General features: G+C 32.7%; 1 protein-coding gene and 1 long non-coding RNA gene across 3 annotated transcripts in view; one reads left to right on the forward strand and one right to left on the reverse strand.

The window, feature by feature from the left end:
- Positions 1-409: 409 nt before the first annotated feature.
- On the forward strand, positions 410-8,761 carry LOC149776462 (uncharacterized). The gene is made up of 2 exons (XR_016416046.1): positions 410-855; positions 8,330-8,761. It is a non-coding gene; the product is annotated as an uncharacterized LOC149776462 (long non-coding RNA).
- The window catches only part of LOC149776463 (uncharacterized), a 31,641-nt gene continuing 17,746 nt past the window's right edge, over positions 6,008-19,902 (reverse strand). Inside the window, exons 3-6 of one of the 2 annotated variants that reach the window (XM_089940883.1) lie at positions 17,174-17,280; positions 12,466-12,638; positions 6,928-7,225; positions 6,008-6,896 (exon numbers count right to left, since the gene is read on the reverse strand). In XM_089940883.1, the coding sequence (XP_089797009.1) occupies positions 6,947-7,225; positions 12,466-12,638; positions 17,174-17,280 (559 nt within the window). In that variant the 3' untranslated portion in view covers positions 6,008-6,896; positions 6,928-6,946. Of the gene's footprint in view, positions 7,226-12,465; positions 12,639-17,173; positions 17,281-19,902 lie in introns of both variants that reach the window. The other variant, XM_089940882.1, reaches the window with a different exon arrangement.

Here is a 19,902-nt window from a genome sequence, read left to right on the forward strand (position 1 = left end):
CGGAATACCTTTGGACAGTTCCCGGATTAGTAACGAAATCTAAAACATAATTTATTATCATGTCATAAGAATTCATACACTGTAAGTTATTTTTAGTTCTTCCACTCTGCTTGATTTTATATTTTATTTAAATAAATATGTATTTTGGAACATCGAATGCTTGTTGGGTTTACTTAAGTCTAAGCCTCGATACGTAACGTAATTAGTGATCGTCCGGAATTTAAACGTCATTTGAATATTTTCGGGAGTTGAATGTTTTAAACATTTTTTCGAAGTTTTCATATTTCAGAGATTCTAATATTTTAGAAAAAAAATTAGCATTCAATTTCATTGGTTTTTTATTTTAGTAGTATCTGACATTTTGATGACTCAGAAATTAATAGTTACAAAACAAGCTTTCACCTTGACATTCAAAGTAGAGAATTTCATCGCCGATAATACAAACGATAAATTAAAGTCCTTAGAAATGGTGAGTTACTGGAGCCTTCTGGGCGTTATGATCTTGCTGAGGCGAAGGCTTTCCTGGCGAAGAGATCAGGAACATTTTAATACGTTATTTGGTTCAAAAAGGCGTTTTTGTCGATGTGTTAGTTTTCGGTTTAATGGTGAAGTCTCTATCTAGTTCGGACAGGAAATAAAGGGTGTCGAAGGAAGTCGAGTGAGAGACACTTCAGTTTCAGCGGAAACAAATGCAAATATACGAGAAGGATAGAGAAAGAGAAAAGGAAGATGAAAACAGAGAAATGCAAGAAAGCTAAGAGGAGAGAGATGCAGAAATACACAAGGTACAAACTGAGTAGGAAAGGCAAGAGGTAAAGAAGGAGATCAACAGACTAAAGAAACATGAAGAGAAAGGTAGGGAAATACAGAAAGACCAAATGTAAATGCAAATGTAGTAGATACAAATGGAAATGCAAAAGAGAAAGATATATATTGAGAAATAGAGAGGTAAAATGGATATAGAGAGTATAGACTAAGGAAATTTAAACTAATCAGTATAAATTTGACCTGAATTGATTGCTTTGAATATTACCCGACCATCAGATATAAAGTAAAAGTACTTTCTGTGCATCAGCATTTTCTTTTATTTTGAAAGGGTACGTTGTTCAATCATATTTGTTCTAATTGATACAGGTAACCACAACTATGCATGTCAGCAAAATGTTATGGTCATTGAACTTGAGTATATTGTCGCTTCCATAGGACATGGTAATGTATTTCACAGTCATTCCTTCCAACAGGATATAATTTATGTTTGGAGAGTATATGATCTACCTGCTTTCTGACAGGTTCGCTGCTAAAATTTAAGTAAACAGATTTGACCTCTTCTACAAATTATATAGAAATTTTTATCAAGATTATAGTATATGTTTAAAAAAGAGTTATTGCAACATAGGTCAAGTGGGGTCTCTGAAAGGTTGTGTAAATGAGAATAATTCATTCCTTTTTTTAACATGTCAAGCAGAATCAGTCCCTTTTGTGTAACAGAAAGGATTTATTTATTTAAATTCTTCATTGGACTTACGAATTGAACTTTGACTTTTGGGCAAAATTATTATTTTGGGATAATTATTAATTGATTCAAAGACATTCTGGATTTATATATATATATATATATATATATATATATATATATATATATATATATATATATCGTGACTATTAATATTGGTTTTCGCTTCTTCAGTTACTTAGTTTAAGCCTGAGTTTTAACAAACTCCAGCCTAACACAAGAGATAAAAGATAAGCATCTAGATGAACCTACTATTGTAGTACAAATGCAGCCACTACAAGATTAACTGAATAAATTTTGGCTGACGCGTACAAAAGGATTAAGACCAAAGAAATACTGAATTTAGTCAATTTTGTTGTAATTAAACACAACAGAATATGCTAACCTAATAACGGTGAGTTAATTATTTGAATACATTAAAGCAAGGCAAGAGCAAAGACCTATACCTGTTAGCTTTCGCAGTATAGATATATGTACTGTTTTTACACAGCCACGTGTAATTTTAATTTTTGGTTGTCTCTCTTATCTTATGATCTGTTTATTTCATCTGTTGTATTAACATATTAATTTTGGTTTTTATACACATTCGTTACACCTCTGTCATTTTGTATTTCCTTTTTTTTTCCATTTCCTCCATCAGTTTTTCTGTTACATTAGTAGCGTTTTACAACTAGTGTTTATCCTTCCAAACTTGCAATAATATTGCAAAAGCACAGCATCTCCTTTGAATATGAGTGTACTGTTTATTTCAGTATTTTAATATATAATATCATATGAAAGGCATACTGGGTTTTAGTTCTTTCAAACAGTGAAAACATATTTCCCCGTTACTCATTTCGGTTAATTTTGTGAAATTTGTTTAGATTTAAGGTGTTATAGATGAGTTAAGCTCTTCATAGCAAATATTTTGTATAGGAAAATGCATAATTGCAAGGCTCAGGAAAACTACTCGTCCTCTCGTACTGCGAGGATACAAGTTGGCTGGGACTAGTGATAGTTTTCTATGTACTCGTCCCTGGATAGCGAAGATGCATATTCGCACCCTAAAAAAGTCTGAGCGAATTTTTTACTTTTAAGTGTGTCTGGACAGTCTTACCATTTAACTTTTCTTGTTTTTCACAATACAATATATCGTAATGTGAACATTTCAACACCTTTTTAGTGGTCTGTTTTTTCCATATCTAGTGTATTCTAGAAAACTGATATTGTTCAGAAGCTACTATTGCAGCTTCTTCATTATCTCCATGGAGACATCATTTATTTTAATGCATATTTTTCTGCTGGTTATTAGCTGTTGAACAATTCATCATAACTTTCTTACTGAGGTCATTTTTCTTTAATTTTTCATTCTCTCAGTCCACAAACTATGTTCAGTTTTTGGATTATTATATTTCTCGTTATCGTGTTACTCAATTTTGTTATCTTGCCTGTTGTATAGAGATAACTACTCTTGTTTGTTAAACATGCCATAAATATGTTTTACCCTTAGATCTACTAATTTGTGAACAGCATGATCTAGTATATCTTGACAAAATTTGATTATTTACTTGCTAATGTTAGGAAGGTATCAATTTGCAGAGATGGTTAAATATTTGGCAATACTTTTTCACCAATCAGAGGTCAATAACCGAATTGTTTATACAGGAGTCATGTATATGCATATGTGAGGGAGGTTAGTGTATTCATCAATTTGGCTGTGGCAATATCTTAATGCATTTTTTGTCTTCATTTGAAATAAATACTTCCAAAAATTGTAGTCTTCAGATTTATACTTACAATTTATTTCTACTACATTAGCTTTTAAATCGAAATAAGACCACGACTCAACAAATAGCATAAATACTTTTGTTATAAAACTCTTTTCTGTCTTCAAGCTTTGTCTTTCTTCGGAATCCTGTCTTTGAAGATTTCTTTTAATGCGTTATTCCTTCTAAAACTTATTTTGGTTTGCTTTTACAACAAACGTATAAGCTGAAACCATTGTCAAAATTTACACGTTTCTAAATATATGTTTTTCATTGGTTTGTATATGAAAATACATGCCTGCCATTGGTCAACCCTGTTACTTGCATAAACCTTTATGCGTGAAAATCTTTCCCTAGATTTCTTCTGTAAGAAGGTGTAGAGAGATTGTCCAGTTCTGTATTCTTTGAAATATTACGATAATATTGTACACGAGACAAATTGTATGTAGGAATTATCAACAGGCAGACCGGACGTCATCAACAGCTAGAATGTGTATTTCAATCAGTATGCAGATTGTGTTTAATCCTTTTAAACGTGCAAGATTTTGGCATTCCATTGGTTGGTTCATGTGGTGTTTTGAATGCAAATGTCCATGTATTCTGTCTCCGGCATTGCTGCATCATTGTAGACTGACTCTACTGTAATTTTATTTTTACCTGTACCCACACCAGCTTCACTTATAGTATGACCTAGAATTGTGATCTCGTTTTGAAAGTTTACATTTCTTAGGATTGAGTTTCAAGCTAACATTTTTCAGTCTTTGTAAACTATCTGCAAGTTTGCAAAATGGTCTTCAGGTTTTTTTAAATGGCAAATGATTTCACCAATGCACAAAATGATCATTTTTAATACGAGATCTGAAAATATAATATGGACAAGATGGGTATAAGTCGTTGAACCATTGTTAATCTGCACTATTGTTCCCCGCCTAATATAGAGAACTGAGTTTTATCCTTGTCGTTTTCCTCAATCCCAGCATGGTAGTAGCCTGATTTCATATCCAAACTAGACCACCACGACTATCACCTATTCTGGGTAGTGGTTGAGAGTCTTTGACAATGACATCATTTAATCCTCGAAACATAACCTTAATGAACCATCAGTTCAAGTCACCATTACATTTAAAGTATTTTGTTTACTTTGTGGACATTTTATATAACCCCATCTTCTGCCATTTTTTGTAATTTTTATTCTCAGCTACTTGTCATTTTGCAAGTTGTATTCTGTATGGATACTTTTTTTTACAGGCGTTTCATCTCTTGTTACAATTTCATGATTTATAACTGTTGAACGGAACATGTCACTTGATAATGCAGAAAAGATATTGTGATGTTTTAACAATAATTAATTTAAATTTTCATTGTGTTTGCTATTCCGAATGTTAGGAAATCTCTTAAACATTCCGATGTTCTGGTACTTTTTAAACACTTCTCTTATTCCTGTTAACAGTTGTGTACAAATTGAACTGGTAATTCTGCAATAACAGTATCACTGAACTTCTTTATTTCTCCTAAATTTGATATTCTGGGATGAACATATCCATTTTTACGATGCATTGAAACTCTTGCTGCTAGCAAACCAGCATTCTCGATATATTTTAAGAATCGTTGAGTTGACCCATACAGGTAAAGTGGTTTTCCATTTACAATAACTTCAGTTTTCCGAGGATAAATTAAAACATGGTTCTCCCTTTATCTGATTTTATATAACATGGTATGTTTTCTCGTTTTACACTTAAATAACCTATACTGATAATAGGGTCACATTTGAGTTTCATCAATAACAAGTATACCTTCTTATCGTATGTCTGCTAACATTATTCATGTGTGAAAGTATGAGTCCCTAAAATAACTTTCTCCACTGGGTTATCATCGAAAAGTTGACTTCATCCTGGTACAGTTAAAATCATACCTTTTACCGTACTCACCTCATTTTGAGAGTTTTATGACCAAGATTATACTACCTTGCTGCTACAAACTGTAATATTTGCTCCTTTGTCACATAACAAAGAAACAATATTTTAATCTACCTTTATCAATTTAGACCCACAAGCTCGAGCTATTTCTGTTCAATGAAATCTGGTCTGTTTATCATTTCTTTGCTGTCTGTTTGAATAACATTTTATTTTGGTTCCCAACTCTCTATTTCAAAATTTGTTTTCTGCTAGTACATGTATTGTTTATACAATGGTGGCCAGTATTAATGGTGGAGGAAGAACCCAGGAAAACCCCAGAAAGAACCACTAACCCACAAGAAGCTACTGGCAAGCTTTCTCACAAATCCACACTGGCTGAGCCCGAGACTTGAACCCACGCAGTCAGAGGTGAGATGGCAGTGATCCATGATGGAGAGCGCTGCAGGCCACTCGGCCATCGAGGCCCCCAAAATTATTATTATTATTATTACGAATGTAATTTTAAAGTAACATTCTTATTGTTGTTGCTTCTGAATATTTCAGATTTACCCCATATCTGAATCACTGTACTTAAATGATACTATAACATTGGTACCCTTGTTGCAAGCTTAACTTCAATAATATAAGTAAACTTAAAGTATGAGAGTGCAGACAGAAGTAAAAACAAAATGTAAGCTTGAATTTTGAGCTTGTAAATTTAAATGACAGCAATCTTGGGTTTTTGCTTATGTTCTTGGAACCTAAAAATAACTAATGCATGTGATATCTCCCTCATCATTTGGGAGGCTCCCTAATTCTGACACTAAAAACAAAAAAAGGGTAATAAACAGCTCTTTAAAGTTAATCAAGAATTTTGATAATTTTTAAATTATGTAGACTATACATACATTAAGAACTGATTATAGCAAGAAACTGCATATAATGATATAATAAACATGTTATCATTCCTTTGGAAAACTGTGACTTCATTTACATATTTTAATATAACTGTTGTACATAAAATGAGATGAATTTTCATGTTCCCTGAATTTCTTTATGAATGAAGTTTCCTCTATTTTGAAAAAATTTCACCTGAAAATGAAGAAAGATGACTGAAGATTGTTCTAGGAATATCATATGTATATACAAAACAGTAGTCCTAAATTACAATTAGATAAACTAAGTAGGACAATTCATTATGTGGTTAAAAATAGATCACAGAATTTTCTATAATTATTGTATAAAAAAAACATACAGAATAAAGTACAGACACCTGAATAATTACAGTTATTTATAAAATCTGTTAATGAAATATTATATCATACATAATGTAAGAGATTAATACAAAACTTAGAAATAATGACCAAGTTACTCAAATCTATGTCACAATTCTGGAATGTCATGCAGTCGTTTACTTTTATGAAGAAAGTTTTCAAATATGTCTGACATTCACCAAACAAATCAGGTGTCTTTCACCAAATGAATGATAATAATTTCTGTCTTTCACCAAATGAAAGGTATTAATTTGGCTGTCTTTCACCAAAATAAAGGTAATAATGTAACTGTTTTTCACCAAATGAAAGGTAATAATTTCCATATTTCACCAAATGAAAGGTAATAATTTCTGTCTTTCACCAAATGAAAGGTAATAATTTAGCTGTCTTTCACCAAATGAAAGGGGAAAGATTTGGCTGTCTTTCACCAAATGAGAGGTAATAATTTCCATATTTCACCAAATGAAAGGTAATAATTTCCATATTTCACTAAATGCAATGTAATAATTTGGCTGTCTTTCACCAAATGAAAGGTAATAATTTGGCTGTGTTCGTGCAATATTTTAAATACTGTGGGTTGTTTCCATATCGCTTCATTCCCTGAGCCTCAAGTATTGGAATTCCACTGACCTTGGTCAACAAAAGAATGACAAAGATGGGAGATATGACAGTGGCATATTCTTTAGGTTTGTTCATGATTGAAGTCGCTGAGATGAATAAGCCAATCCACATCAGAATTTCACCAAAGTAGTTTGGATGTTGAGATATGCTCCAGAGACCACTCTGAATGAACTTGCCCTGAAAAGAAATGAATAGTAAAATTATAATCTCTAGGGACCAATTGTAAGGATGCAAATTTCTGTCGATCTATGAAGGGCACATTAATTCGGGCCAGAGAACAACGAATTAGATTTATGGGGACAGGCACTTGTTAAATCACTATACTGCAATGATTTCTAACGTCTGTGTTGGGAGAGGAAGTTGTTCTTAATTAAGCCCTCATTTACTTAGCTGTTAGATGACTAAAAAGGGGACGTTTAACTTTGATTTTGTATTGGGACTGTCAGATTTTAAATTTTCCAGATCTGTTGTTTAGAATTCTTTAAGTCATGCAGACCACAATTTTGGAGCCTAGTTATAAAAGGCGGTAAATATATTTAATCCTGATTGGTTATGCAAAAAAAGAGGCATGGTTCCCACACAAAAAATCCTTGGACTTAAATTGCCCTCATCGAAAGAAATCTAGTCAGTCTCCAATTTTCCTGCAAGAGAAAAAATATAAGGATGTCTGGAAAGTCAACTGACACAATTTTGGTGGTAGAAGCAAACAAAGTTTGAAGCACAAGGTATTTACATGAATTTCATGTAGTTCATTGATACCAATATAATCATTTGCTTGAATTTAATTTTTTATATTTGCACAAATTTATTTGTTTAAATTCGTAGATCATTATTCTTGATATGCATATAACTGTGTTATCATACAATAATCCTCTTTATATGAGTTTGACAAACTGTTGAATTTATCGTCTTGATTGTTATAGGAATCTAAGAATTTCATACATTACTTTAGTTGATATGAGGTTACGAGAATCCGTTTGAATTCACCAATCTTTGATGATTTCATGTACTGGTATGCGAAAGACTTGAATGTGTGTATTCACTGAAAATAATGTAGTTAAGCCAAGTAATGAATTTCATTCATTCAATTTCAGTTGTGTAATTGAGACGATAACAGAACCATTATGTCTTGTGTAATGATAATGGGAATCAATAATGAAATAGCCATTAGGAAGTACATTAATCTTGTGAAACTAGGTTTGTTTATGGTCTGCCATGTTTAGCTGTTCCCAGTAGGACAATTGACAGAATATTTAAGTTGTCTCTGTTTATTTTGTAAAGGGAAATGGATGTATCCACGGATTTATCCACTTAAGTGTCTACTGACGTATCCACTGAACTATCTACTGAGGTATCCACTTAAGTATCTATTTACATATCCACCTACCCACATAAAGTGAGGGCTGAAAAGAGGCGAGACATTAGAGAGGTCGGAAAAGGGAAAAAGGGAAAGGACCTGTATAAACTACCATAGTGAAAATGGAGTGGACTGGAATAAGCAGGTTATGAAGTTGTACAAGGTAATGACTTCGATCGTTCACTCAATTATATGATGAACTAATTCTCTCATTTAAAATAGATCGGCTATTTATATAAATATATTTGTGTTTGAAATTTGGTAAAAGATTTATTCCGAAAAAAGTGTATCTTCCTAATGTAATGTATTATCCCAGTCATTTACGTAATTGATTAAATTTTTGTTTTTTCCATGTATGGGGCCTCGTGTCATTCTGTTCTATATATCTACTCAGATCTCTATTTATTCCATCTATAATTTCATTTTATTTAAAAATTTACTCAATCTGGGCAACAATACCGAGGGTGATCACCCTCTAAATAATGATGGCCAAATAAAGTGGACACCTTGTAAGAAGGTACAACCTCATAATACCACACCACCAGTAGAACCAATACACCAATCTATGTTGTTTTTCTACCCATGATATCTGGTTCCAAACTGAAGGAATTAAATAGAATAAAAACTAATTTTAAAACTCCACATGACAATGCTAAAAATTAAAACACCTAACAGTAAACATGTTACATATTTTAAAAAATCTTAAATATCACTTTCAAGGCAATGTAATACTGCCCCCTTGCAAATGCCAACAAATATTTACTAGGTACTGTCATGTGACTATAACATTACCCTGCATTTCTCTATATGTTGTGAAATACTCCTGACAGTTCTATAACATATTACTAACTGTGTTTACAATTGCTCAAAAAGGTGTTTTGTCGTGCTAATAAAAAAGGCTCAACAATTTCCATTAAACATGATTATATAAATTCTCCTCAGTACAATAAAATACTGATCACCTTTGTCTTGATATTAAATATCTAATTATCCATCAACATAAGCTCATTCTTTTCTTATACAACTCTACCTCACAATAAGGCCATTGGCATTCATTACAACACATGTCCTGTTATAAGGCAAGTCTTTCACTATGTGAAATTATGTCTGAACCATGTCCTATAAGGTTATATACTCAATTGCTTCCATGAATAGCAATAATATCAGGAAGTGTTGTATCTCAAAAGAGAATTTATATTAACAGTCAAAACATAATTTGATGAATTATTGATTTATTGTGATTATACCCCTTTAAATATACTACCTTCACATGAATAGCTGTCAGGTCTGATCATTTATAAAAATTTGGATTGCCTCCCTTGACATATACAACTGACCTGCAAGGCAACCAGATCTGTTGCTTATTTCTAAATTTAGAAAGGTCATACAGATTGTTGCTATTGTATTATGGGTAGCACATACCATAATCAAAACAGAATCCCTCCAGCCAACAACAGAGATATAATGCTAAAATTATAATGTTTTACAGACAGATCTTGTTATGACACTTTATTTCAAATTACATAAATTTTCTTGATTGGTTTTCCTAAACTGATAGTAGTTAGATGGGAACATCTGCTTTAAAGACTCAAATGCTTTTATCAAATATAGTTTTATTATGATAAGCAGTATTTCAGAAAAAGTTGTTACAGTTCTTTTGTAATTTTAGCTACATTAGATTTTCATATTCTTAGTAATGTATGGCTCAAAATTAATGCCAATCCTCTGGTCCAAGATAAGTAAATTTTCTGAATGATCAGCCCTCACAACCCCACTGGATTAGTAAATATTTCCACCAGTCACTATAAAAAGTAAGCAAGTACTATTTGCTTTAGTCTATTTAACAAAAAATGGGATGGTATTACATTTCATGATTAAATGATAAATTTAATGTCCTGCCAAGACCAGGCACTTTACAAAGTATAATGAGAACACACAGTGGAAATGACTATGTGTTCTTCCAGGTATCAAGTAAATATGGGTACTGCTTGTAAAACATGCAGTATGCACACCAAACTAGTCTAATGCCCAGTCCAAATGCACTAATCCCAATACTGATAATATAAAATGACATAGGGTATTAAGTTTCAACTGTTTGTGACAAAATTTAACCAAGAAAGACGTTGGCTAATGTAATAAATAAAGCAGAAATATGCTGAATAACAGATTTTATTCTGAGATCATTTTTGACGAATATTCACTGCATTGCAAGGTGTTGTGGAGGTTTGTGCAATATGCACTTTCTGAATTTAGATGATGATAAAAAAAGCAGGACCATAAATGTGATCAAGACACGAGAGTGAGAAATTACCAGTAATGTTGGGAAATTAATATAAATAGTTGAAATATGTCTCAGAACTAAGAATTAAAAGAAACATGAAAATCTGAAGGGTACATCATTCACTGATGGTAATAAAAACTATCTTAGATCACTACAGGACTTAATCTATGCAAGTTTCCTATACAAAGACATATGAATACATGAAAGCAAAACAAAATGTTGGTTCCTCAAGAGCAGAGAACACTATATCATTTTTGAACAAAAGTGTCTTGAAAAGCTTAAATATAAGTATATTCCAAACTTGTCATGCTCTCACTTTACCGATACTGTTTGTATTTTGAATTTGACAGAAAACATCATGCGAGTAGCTTTGTCCATTTGCATGAGAACTTTTGTGTGATTTATGAGTCAGAGAACATTTTTCTCACTATATCTGAAAAATGATCTGCTACCAGAAACAGCATATTATATTCAGCTATACAATTAGAAAATACTGTTTCAGCACATGTAACTTTATCCACATTTGATGTAGTTTATGCAAACATGGATTTCATTTGGATGGCATATTTGTTGTCACAGATAACATACTTTTATTAGATGGGGTTTCTGTATGACATTTTTTCCACCCTAACAAACTTTAAAAACTTTAAAATCAGCTTTACAGGAAGAGCAGAATGCAACCAATTAAATTTCTGTTTCCAGCGATCATCTACTTTCAGTTGCTTGGATATTGGTGATTTGGCTTTGGCACACTTAGACATCTCAACAAAATTTAAACTCCATAGTCAAAATGACCCAGATTTTTGCCACTTGAGTTACTGATTAATATAAACCTTATCAATTAACATCTTTAATCCTGTCCAAGTTACTTCTAATCATACAATTATAAACTCCAATCCATCTCCACAACTTCAGGCGCTGAAGCAGAACATACCTTGTAGCATCAAAAGTAATGTTTATTGTTTTAAGCTGATTTATTAACCCAACCATACTCAGTTATTGTCTTTATTCCTTATGGAATTACTTCCACAAATACATAGTCTAATCCACATCAACAAACATCAAACCTGAAGTCATTATATTTGAACTCTCTAATCCAAGCAAGTCTAATGAAAATGTGAGTCAACCACCAAAGAACAAAGTTCACTTTCATGTAAGTATAATAAAACTGTGAGTTAACCACCTAAGGTCAAAGTTCTGTCACAGGTAATTATAATGAAAGTGTGAGTCGACAAATTCAGGATAAAGTTCACTCACATGTCAGAATAATGAAAATGTGAGTCAACCATCTAAGGACAAAGTTCACTGTCAGGTAAGTATAATAAAAATTTGAGTCAACCAATTCAGGATAAGTTCAATCATAGGTAAGTATAATGAAAATATGAGTCGACTGCCTAAGGACAAAGTTCACTCTCAGGTAAGTATAATAAAAATTTGAGTCAAACAATTCAGGATAAAATCAATCACAGGTAAGTATAATGAAAATGTGAGTCGACTGCCTAAGGACAAAGTTCACTCTCAGGTAAGTATGATAAAAATTTGAGTCAACCAATCACTCTCAGGTAAGTATAATAAAAATTTGAGTCAACCAATTCAGGATAAGTTCAATCACAGATAAGTATAATGAAAATGTGAGTCGACTGCCTAAGGACAAAGTTCACACTCAAGTACTGAGAATTTATGTCCCATCAAAAAATCTGTATGTTTTTAAAAACAAATAAAGAAATGCTGTGTGAAATGAAATGAAACATCTGACACAAATAAAGCAAAAGAAAATACCTTGTTGGTAAGGTCACTCTTGAAGACGGATTTCTGATAATCAGCTATCACTTCAAAAAGGAATCCCATGACCCATATGCCCCAACCAACATAGTCTCTTGTAGTTAGTGGTTTATCTTCTTTCTTGTCATTCAGCGTTATGGTGGGTAGAAGCGTCAGGAAAACCCACATACCTGTAGTTTCAGCATAAATTAGAAATATCATTAATGTTTCATCAAATATTTACACACAACAAACCAGTTATGATCATTACTTTCTGCTAGAGCTAATAGTGATGGGTGCAATGCAAAGTTTCCAGCTCACTGCTATTTACTGGAGCTATTAGTGATGGCAGCATTGCAAAGTGTCTAGTTCGATGCTATTTTCTAAAGCTATTAGTATTAGGTACAATGCAGTGTCCTGCTCAATGCTATTCACTAGAGCTATTAGTATCGTGTACAATGCAAAGTGTCCTGCTCAATGCTATTTACTAGTGATGGGAGCACTGTAAAGTGTCCAGCTCATTGCTACTTACTTGAACTATTAGTACTGTGTACAATGCAAAGTCACCTGCTCAATGCTATTTACTAGTGATGGGAGCATTGTAAAGTGTCCAGCTCACTGCTACTTACTTGAGCTATTAGTATTGTGTACAATGCAAAGTGTCCTGCTCAATGCTATTCACTAGTGATGGGAGCATTGTAAAGTGTCCAGCTCATTGCTACTTACTTGAACTATTAGTATTGTGTACAATGCAAAGTGTCCTGCTCACTGCTATTCACTAGTGATGGCAGCATTGTAAAGTTTCCAGCTCACTGCTATTCACTAAAGCTATTAGTGGTGTTAGAATTGCGAAGGAATCTCCTTATCATTTGCTCCAAAGAACCTTAAACTGAAGAACTTCTTTTGGAAAACCAAGTTTTAAGAACATGCACATTCAGGGACCTTAATGCTTCAAAATGATGATAAGTAATGTTGGAAAATCAAGGATTCATCAATACAAAGATGCATGATAGCTCTGGAGAAAATCTGTTTTTGTTTTTATTATTAAAGTTAAGGTTGTGAAAAGCGAAGATAGCAGGATGGGTAATTAGGAGTGATAAATCCTGCAAATGAAGTTTTGAAATATTATACATCAAAATCACTCAAGGTATTCTGAATAAAAAGCAGAATCTCTTAAAAAGTTATGATATGGAGAGAAAAAATATGGAGAATGTGTAATCAGGGGCCATAACTTCTTGTTGCAGAACAGTGAAAAGGAACTCATTCTAGGAATTATCAATAATAAGCAGCACATCAAATTTGGATGAAATCCAATAAAGCTCCATGAAGTTATGCTGCAGATACCAAAGTCCAAACAACGGGCAATCAGGAATCAAAACTCCAGTAAATGATATTCAGGAATGCCAGAAATCCATGTCATTCAAGGTTTTCCCAGGTTGATACAGCAATAAGGGGCCATAACTTTTCTAAATGTGACTAAACCCATAAAAATCACATGTAAGTTTATGAGAAAATTTTCATACCAAAAACTGCTTCAAATATTTTGAAAGGTTCTTGAACTTTGCCAGTTACAAGCAAAATCTCAAAGAAGATATAAGTTTAACTGTCAAGGGCACTAACTCTATCAAGTAATAGAACTGATCACATAAAACCAATAAAAGGGCAAATCTAGGTAAGTGACGCAATGTACCCAACAAACTGCATCAGAAAATGCTCAATGATTCATAAGCTATGCTGGTTAGTAGGATCTGCTCTTAAAATTATTGGAAAAAGGGCAACAATTTTATCCAAATTGGGCCTGGAATGTAACCTTTAAAAGGCAAACAATGTCACCCAATTATGTGTATGGCTAACAGAGATCTGGTGATTACAAGAAGTGTTAATGGATTGGACGGATGGACAGACAAACTGTCACACAGAGAACCGAAATGGATGGAAGGACAAGGTGATTACTTTAATACTCCACTATCATGTTAAAAGTCTCTCTCCAACTAAAGAACAAGTTTTAGTTTTCATCTACTGATTCTTACCCTAAAAAGAAAGTAATTTACATATTTTCTGTACTTTCTGGGTAAATTTAATTGAAACCGCAGAAGGAAGAGCTGGACATTTTCACACTCTGTCAATATGGTTTACCACTGAAAGATAAGCTTCCGATACAGAATTTCTTGATTTACAGTTCTTAAATCTAAGTCTAAACTTAATGAACGTGTCTTGCAAATGTTTTAATGAAACAGCACTTGAGTCAACACTTAAAGCTGCAATGTCAGCATAAATTGTTGTTATTTCCTTCTCAAATTCACACAATCTCTTTGATTTCATATATAATTTTTAGTGAAAACCATGCATGCATATTAATACTGAGATAGATTTATGCTAATGGGGTAGGGACCGCCTGATTAGAGAAGCTGTTGTCTGTTTTCACATAAACTAAGTACTTTATGTATGTAAATCAGGACCAAAATAAAAACAAATCATTACTTAAAATGATCATTTCAAGGCAAAAACATGTCTTTACCTGGTTGTTTGAAAATGTATTTAAATTCAGTTGCTTTTCAATCATTGTTAAATTATTTACACATTCTGGAAGAATCAAACACAATGAATTAAATAAGAAATCTTCAAATTACACGCGAAGAAACTGACTCATTTATTTCTTAACAAATTTTACTAAAAATCTGCAAAAGAACAAATTCATGCGAGTCGAAAAGTCAATTTTAGCAAACTTACGATGCAGCTTTACGTAACATGTAGACAATTAAAACACAAATAACTTTGATCATGAAGCTGTAAACCCTTACATCTGGTACCAGTGAACTGCACAGATAACTTGAAGTTATTTGCACACACAATCTGCTCAAAACTCTCAGAGAAAATAATTAAAATCGTACAAATTTTTGTGGCATACCATATGGACTGGGTACCTGGAAAATATCACATGCATATATACCTTTCTCTGTTAAATGGAAAATGTTACAACCTTAAACAAATCATTTTATTTTGGTACCTTGAAAAACTAAGTGTCAGAGCTGTGTGTATAATATTGTGATGAATGCCATTTTTAAACATCAGAATTCTTCATACTACTTAACTTACTTTTCTCTAAATTTTATTATTGTTATAGGTTACTGCATTTGTATGGGAAAATATGAATAGGAGCGCAGTATATCCATCCGACAAAATGAGTTCATATTTTTCCATACAAATGCAGTAACTTTTTTATTATATGCTCATTTTTTTGTTCTGCATAAGGCTTAATTATATAAACAAAATACACTACAAGAAACAACGTAAATAAATGTAAGCCGTATTCCAAACTAAATACAAAAGTACATATTCATCATTACACAACAACATTATTACTGTGCACACAACTCTGCCCAGATAAATTTGAACTTAGTCGCGCGCTCGACATAACTTTTGAAAGAAAATGGTGTGTCCAGTTAAAATTGAAATTTGGAGTCATACTGTGAATGAATGTGCATTGCAACAACTTTTCCATTTGATCTGGAATGAATAGAATTTGGTATTTTTTACAATTCTACAAAATTTTGTGATTATGGACTGGATTTGTATGTGACAATTCCACATGAAATACATGGGATTGAAGAAGATAGGGAGAAGCGTGTTGACATATGCAAATGTGTTTCTGTTTCTGTCATTGAATGTTTTAAATCATAATGTGGGAAAAACATGAAGTTTTTCAATTGCAATTATCAAAAAGACGCTATGGAATTTAATGCTTATTTCATTTTGAGTGCAGTAAGGAGGATGTAATTGCACTTATCATCAAAATTACAGTACAATTTCGAAATGTGTAATCAAGATTGAGAACCTATACATGGCTCATGTAGTTCAGATTTGCAGAACTAAGTACATTTCGAAGAAATTCTGGATGTAATACTGTAAGTATTTTTTTTGTGCCATTCTTCTCACCAGCTAAAGAAGACAGTATATAACTTGTCACTTGTATGTTATTTGTAAGGACCTTTTCTTGCGTCTGTTGTATACTGTAACTAGCCTAAATCTGAAACATTGTATCAACGTGGAATGTACCAAAGCAGCTGGTATGTGGCAGTCCACGAAATATTTGTTTTAGTTCATACAGAAACAAATTTAAACAACCACAATGTAAAGCACCTCTTATGCAAGTGTACATGATTTGTTTACAAATCAGAAGTGCTGACATCTGCGTCATTGTTTGTTTACAATAGAAAGTAGTTCCTTTATGGACGTGAATGCTATATGTGTATTGGCGTGCGGGTTCAGTATCAGGTAATACTGCACAATTCTGACAATGTAAAGTTAACAGAAAAAAAATGAATATATAATAATCTTCTTAATTTACTCAAATGAATGTAAATTTTCCACTCTAAATTTAATGTGCAGGTACTATTGTCTTATTAACTTACTCAAATGAATGTAAATTTTCCACTCTAAATTTAATGTGCAGGTACTATTGTCTTATTAACTTACTCAAATGAATGTAAATTTTCCACTCTAATTTTTCACAAACATTGAGCCCAGAGGACTTATAATTATAATTTAGTCCTATAACAGTTTGCACAGAAAATTTTCTTATTTAAAATCTGCAAATTGTACAGACATTTACTAAAGAAAATCAAGTGCCAAATAATTTTTAACAAAGTGTGTGAAAACTTGCAGACAACTTGCTAAAGTTTCCAAAATAATTCTAAAAACATATTTTAACAAGATTCACAATTACCTTGAACGGTCCAATAGATCCAAAACATGGCTGGATTTCCTCGGACTTTGTTAAACCTGCTATCTTGTCCACTTTTTAAGACTCTGGTGAACAGGAAAATACCCAGTCTGCAAAATTAAATAGGTCATATCAGCAAAATGTATTTCAAATTCCAGAAACACAGCCATCAGACAGGCATGAAAAAATTAACTTATTGTTTTTATACACATACCATACCAGATCACATGATGAGTTTCCAAAACTTATTTAAAGCTTCAAAAAAATCTGTCCAAGGAAAAATGCAAACTGAATCCAGAATCTATCTCTTGAATACAGTCATCTTGTAAAATTGTACGTACCATAGTGGTAGAAGGCCCCACTGAATACTGATCTAACAAACAAGCCTGATTTTTAGTAGTAGTAGTAGTAGTAGTAGCAGAAGTAGTAGTAGTAGTATCATTCAAGCCTATTTTACTTCCAGATGCCATGTAGAACACTTTGAAACTCTTCAGAACATCTGTATGATATGCTATGCAAAACCTTTCTCTTGTCAAAATCTTTGTTTTTAACAGAGTCAAATACTTTATACTTATAGGCATATACGGTTCTGTCAAGCTGTATCCATGGAAAGAATTTTAATGTTCTTTTCAATCTGTATAAAAATGCAAAATCTTGTCTACAGATATATTTTCCACATTGATCTCCTCTAATATGTTTCTTCTCTGGTACTGTAGGTGTCAGACAAGGGAAAATTTATCACCTTTACTGTATGTTGATGGTCAGTGTTTAACTCTGTTAAAACACAATGTTTTCGCAACAGATAGTAACATTTTACTTCAGGTACATGCGGCTAGCATGGGTACGTGGGAAAGCCTGCCAGTAGATTCTCATGGGTCGGTGGTTATTCCCTGGATTTTCCAGGGTTCTTCCTCCACCATGTTATACTAGCCGCCATCAATAGCCTATCTTGTGCTGAAAAATGGCATTAAACCCTAGAACAACAACAACAGCAACTTCAGGCACATGACAATAATGATGCTCAGGAGTCCTTGAAATTAATTTTACTGTTATATACTGTAAGCTGGTAACAGTTTATTTACAGCCTTAGACAGCATGGTTGAATGTTTCAATACAATAAGTTCTGAATAAATACACCAAAAAACAAGGAAAGTTCGGATATTTTCAAAGGACTGGCTTAAAAGGGTCCTAATGTGGCAATTTATATATTGATATCTTACTTGATTGAAATACTTGGATCTGTAAGAAAGATAAACTATCCAGTATGCTTTATAGTGAATTAATGTGCAATTATGAAAACAGCAGATATCAGTTCCCAATTTTAAAATGAAGTCAAAGTTCTATTGCTTACCAGGGCCCAGCTATATGGAACAAACTGCCCATAGATCTTAGACACAAAAACACTGTGATCTCATTCAAGAATGCTCTTAAAACTCACCTATTTTGACTGCAAGAACATAATTAAAGACTTAATAATGTTTATTTCCTTAATTAATGTCAGTTTGTTTTTGGTCTGCAATCTCATCATGTTTGTTTTTGTAATCCTGTCATTGTTTTATGTTATCTAATATTGTAAAATGTTTAGAGCAGTACAAAATTTGGCGCTGTACAAAATCCACATTATTATCATTGTTATTATTTACCGCTTTCATTGCCTCAGTGGTTAGAGCATCCGCCTCGGATGTGGGAGGTCGCGGGTTCTAACCCCAGCCAACGCATACTAACCACTTATAAAAATGGTACTAACAGCTGCCTCGCTTGGCGCTCAGCATTAAGAGGTTAGTGTTAGGACTGGTCAGCCTGGTGTCAGGATAATGTGACTGGGTGGGACATCATGCTACATGTCTGCAGCATGATGCCCCAGTGCTAGACATCACTATAAACTGCCACAGTGCAGACATTGTAGTGATAGGACTGCAAAATTTTTAAAGCTACATTAAAAATCCAAAGCACACACACATTATTATTATTATTATTATTATACTTAAGAAACTTTTATGTAACTGTATATTTAGCAGTATCTAATGATACGCAAGTCTGTCTTTGTCTTTACATAAATGCTGTGCTTCGACTTATTTTACCAAAACATTATTTACAGTTTAAAACATCAATATTCAGACAAATGATGTTATATTGTGTTCAGATATCCTATAAGGTCCTTGAAATTTTATCAATGATACTTTCAATCTTTACAGTTTCTTTTTAAAATTGTTCCAAAATCTTGTCATTCAGAAATCTGAAGGTAAAATTACATTAAGTAGCATAATGAATAACCATATACAGTATCAGGTATTTTTGGCAACAGGAAATTATAACAGTTTGATCATCAGATGTACAGTTTTAGTTCTGTTTATTTGGTTCATTTTAAAATTATAAGTAAGATACACAGAAACAATCAAGTTTGGGAAATTTAAAATTCTAACCCTATGCAAAATATGAAACTGTAGAGAGCCACCTTTTGTATTTTGCATAGGGTTAGAATTTAAAGAAAAAGAATTTCCCTGGCTTTCCTCACTGGTTATACTGGCTATTTAAAAAAGACCTTGTATATCTTAGGTATAGTTCAAAGATCCTTTAATTTCCATTATTTTGGTGTATGATTGATGGGTGTATTATGGGTTATAGAGTACACTGTATACAGCTTGGCCTTACTCTAGCTGTGCACCTTTCAAAAAAGTGCTATCTCCACTCAATCATTTTCACTTTCTGAACTTCAGAAGTAAATTGTGCAA

This window comes from Sinohyriopsis cumingii, chromosome 18, assembly GCF_028554795.1.
Source record: "Sinohyriopsis cumingii isolate HCF-2022 chromosome 18, ASM2855479v2, whole genome shotgun sequence".
In the NCBI taxonomy this organism is placed as follows: Eukaryota; Metazoa; Mollusca; class Bivalvia; order Unionida; family Unionidae; genus Sinohyriopsis; species Sinohyriopsis cumingii.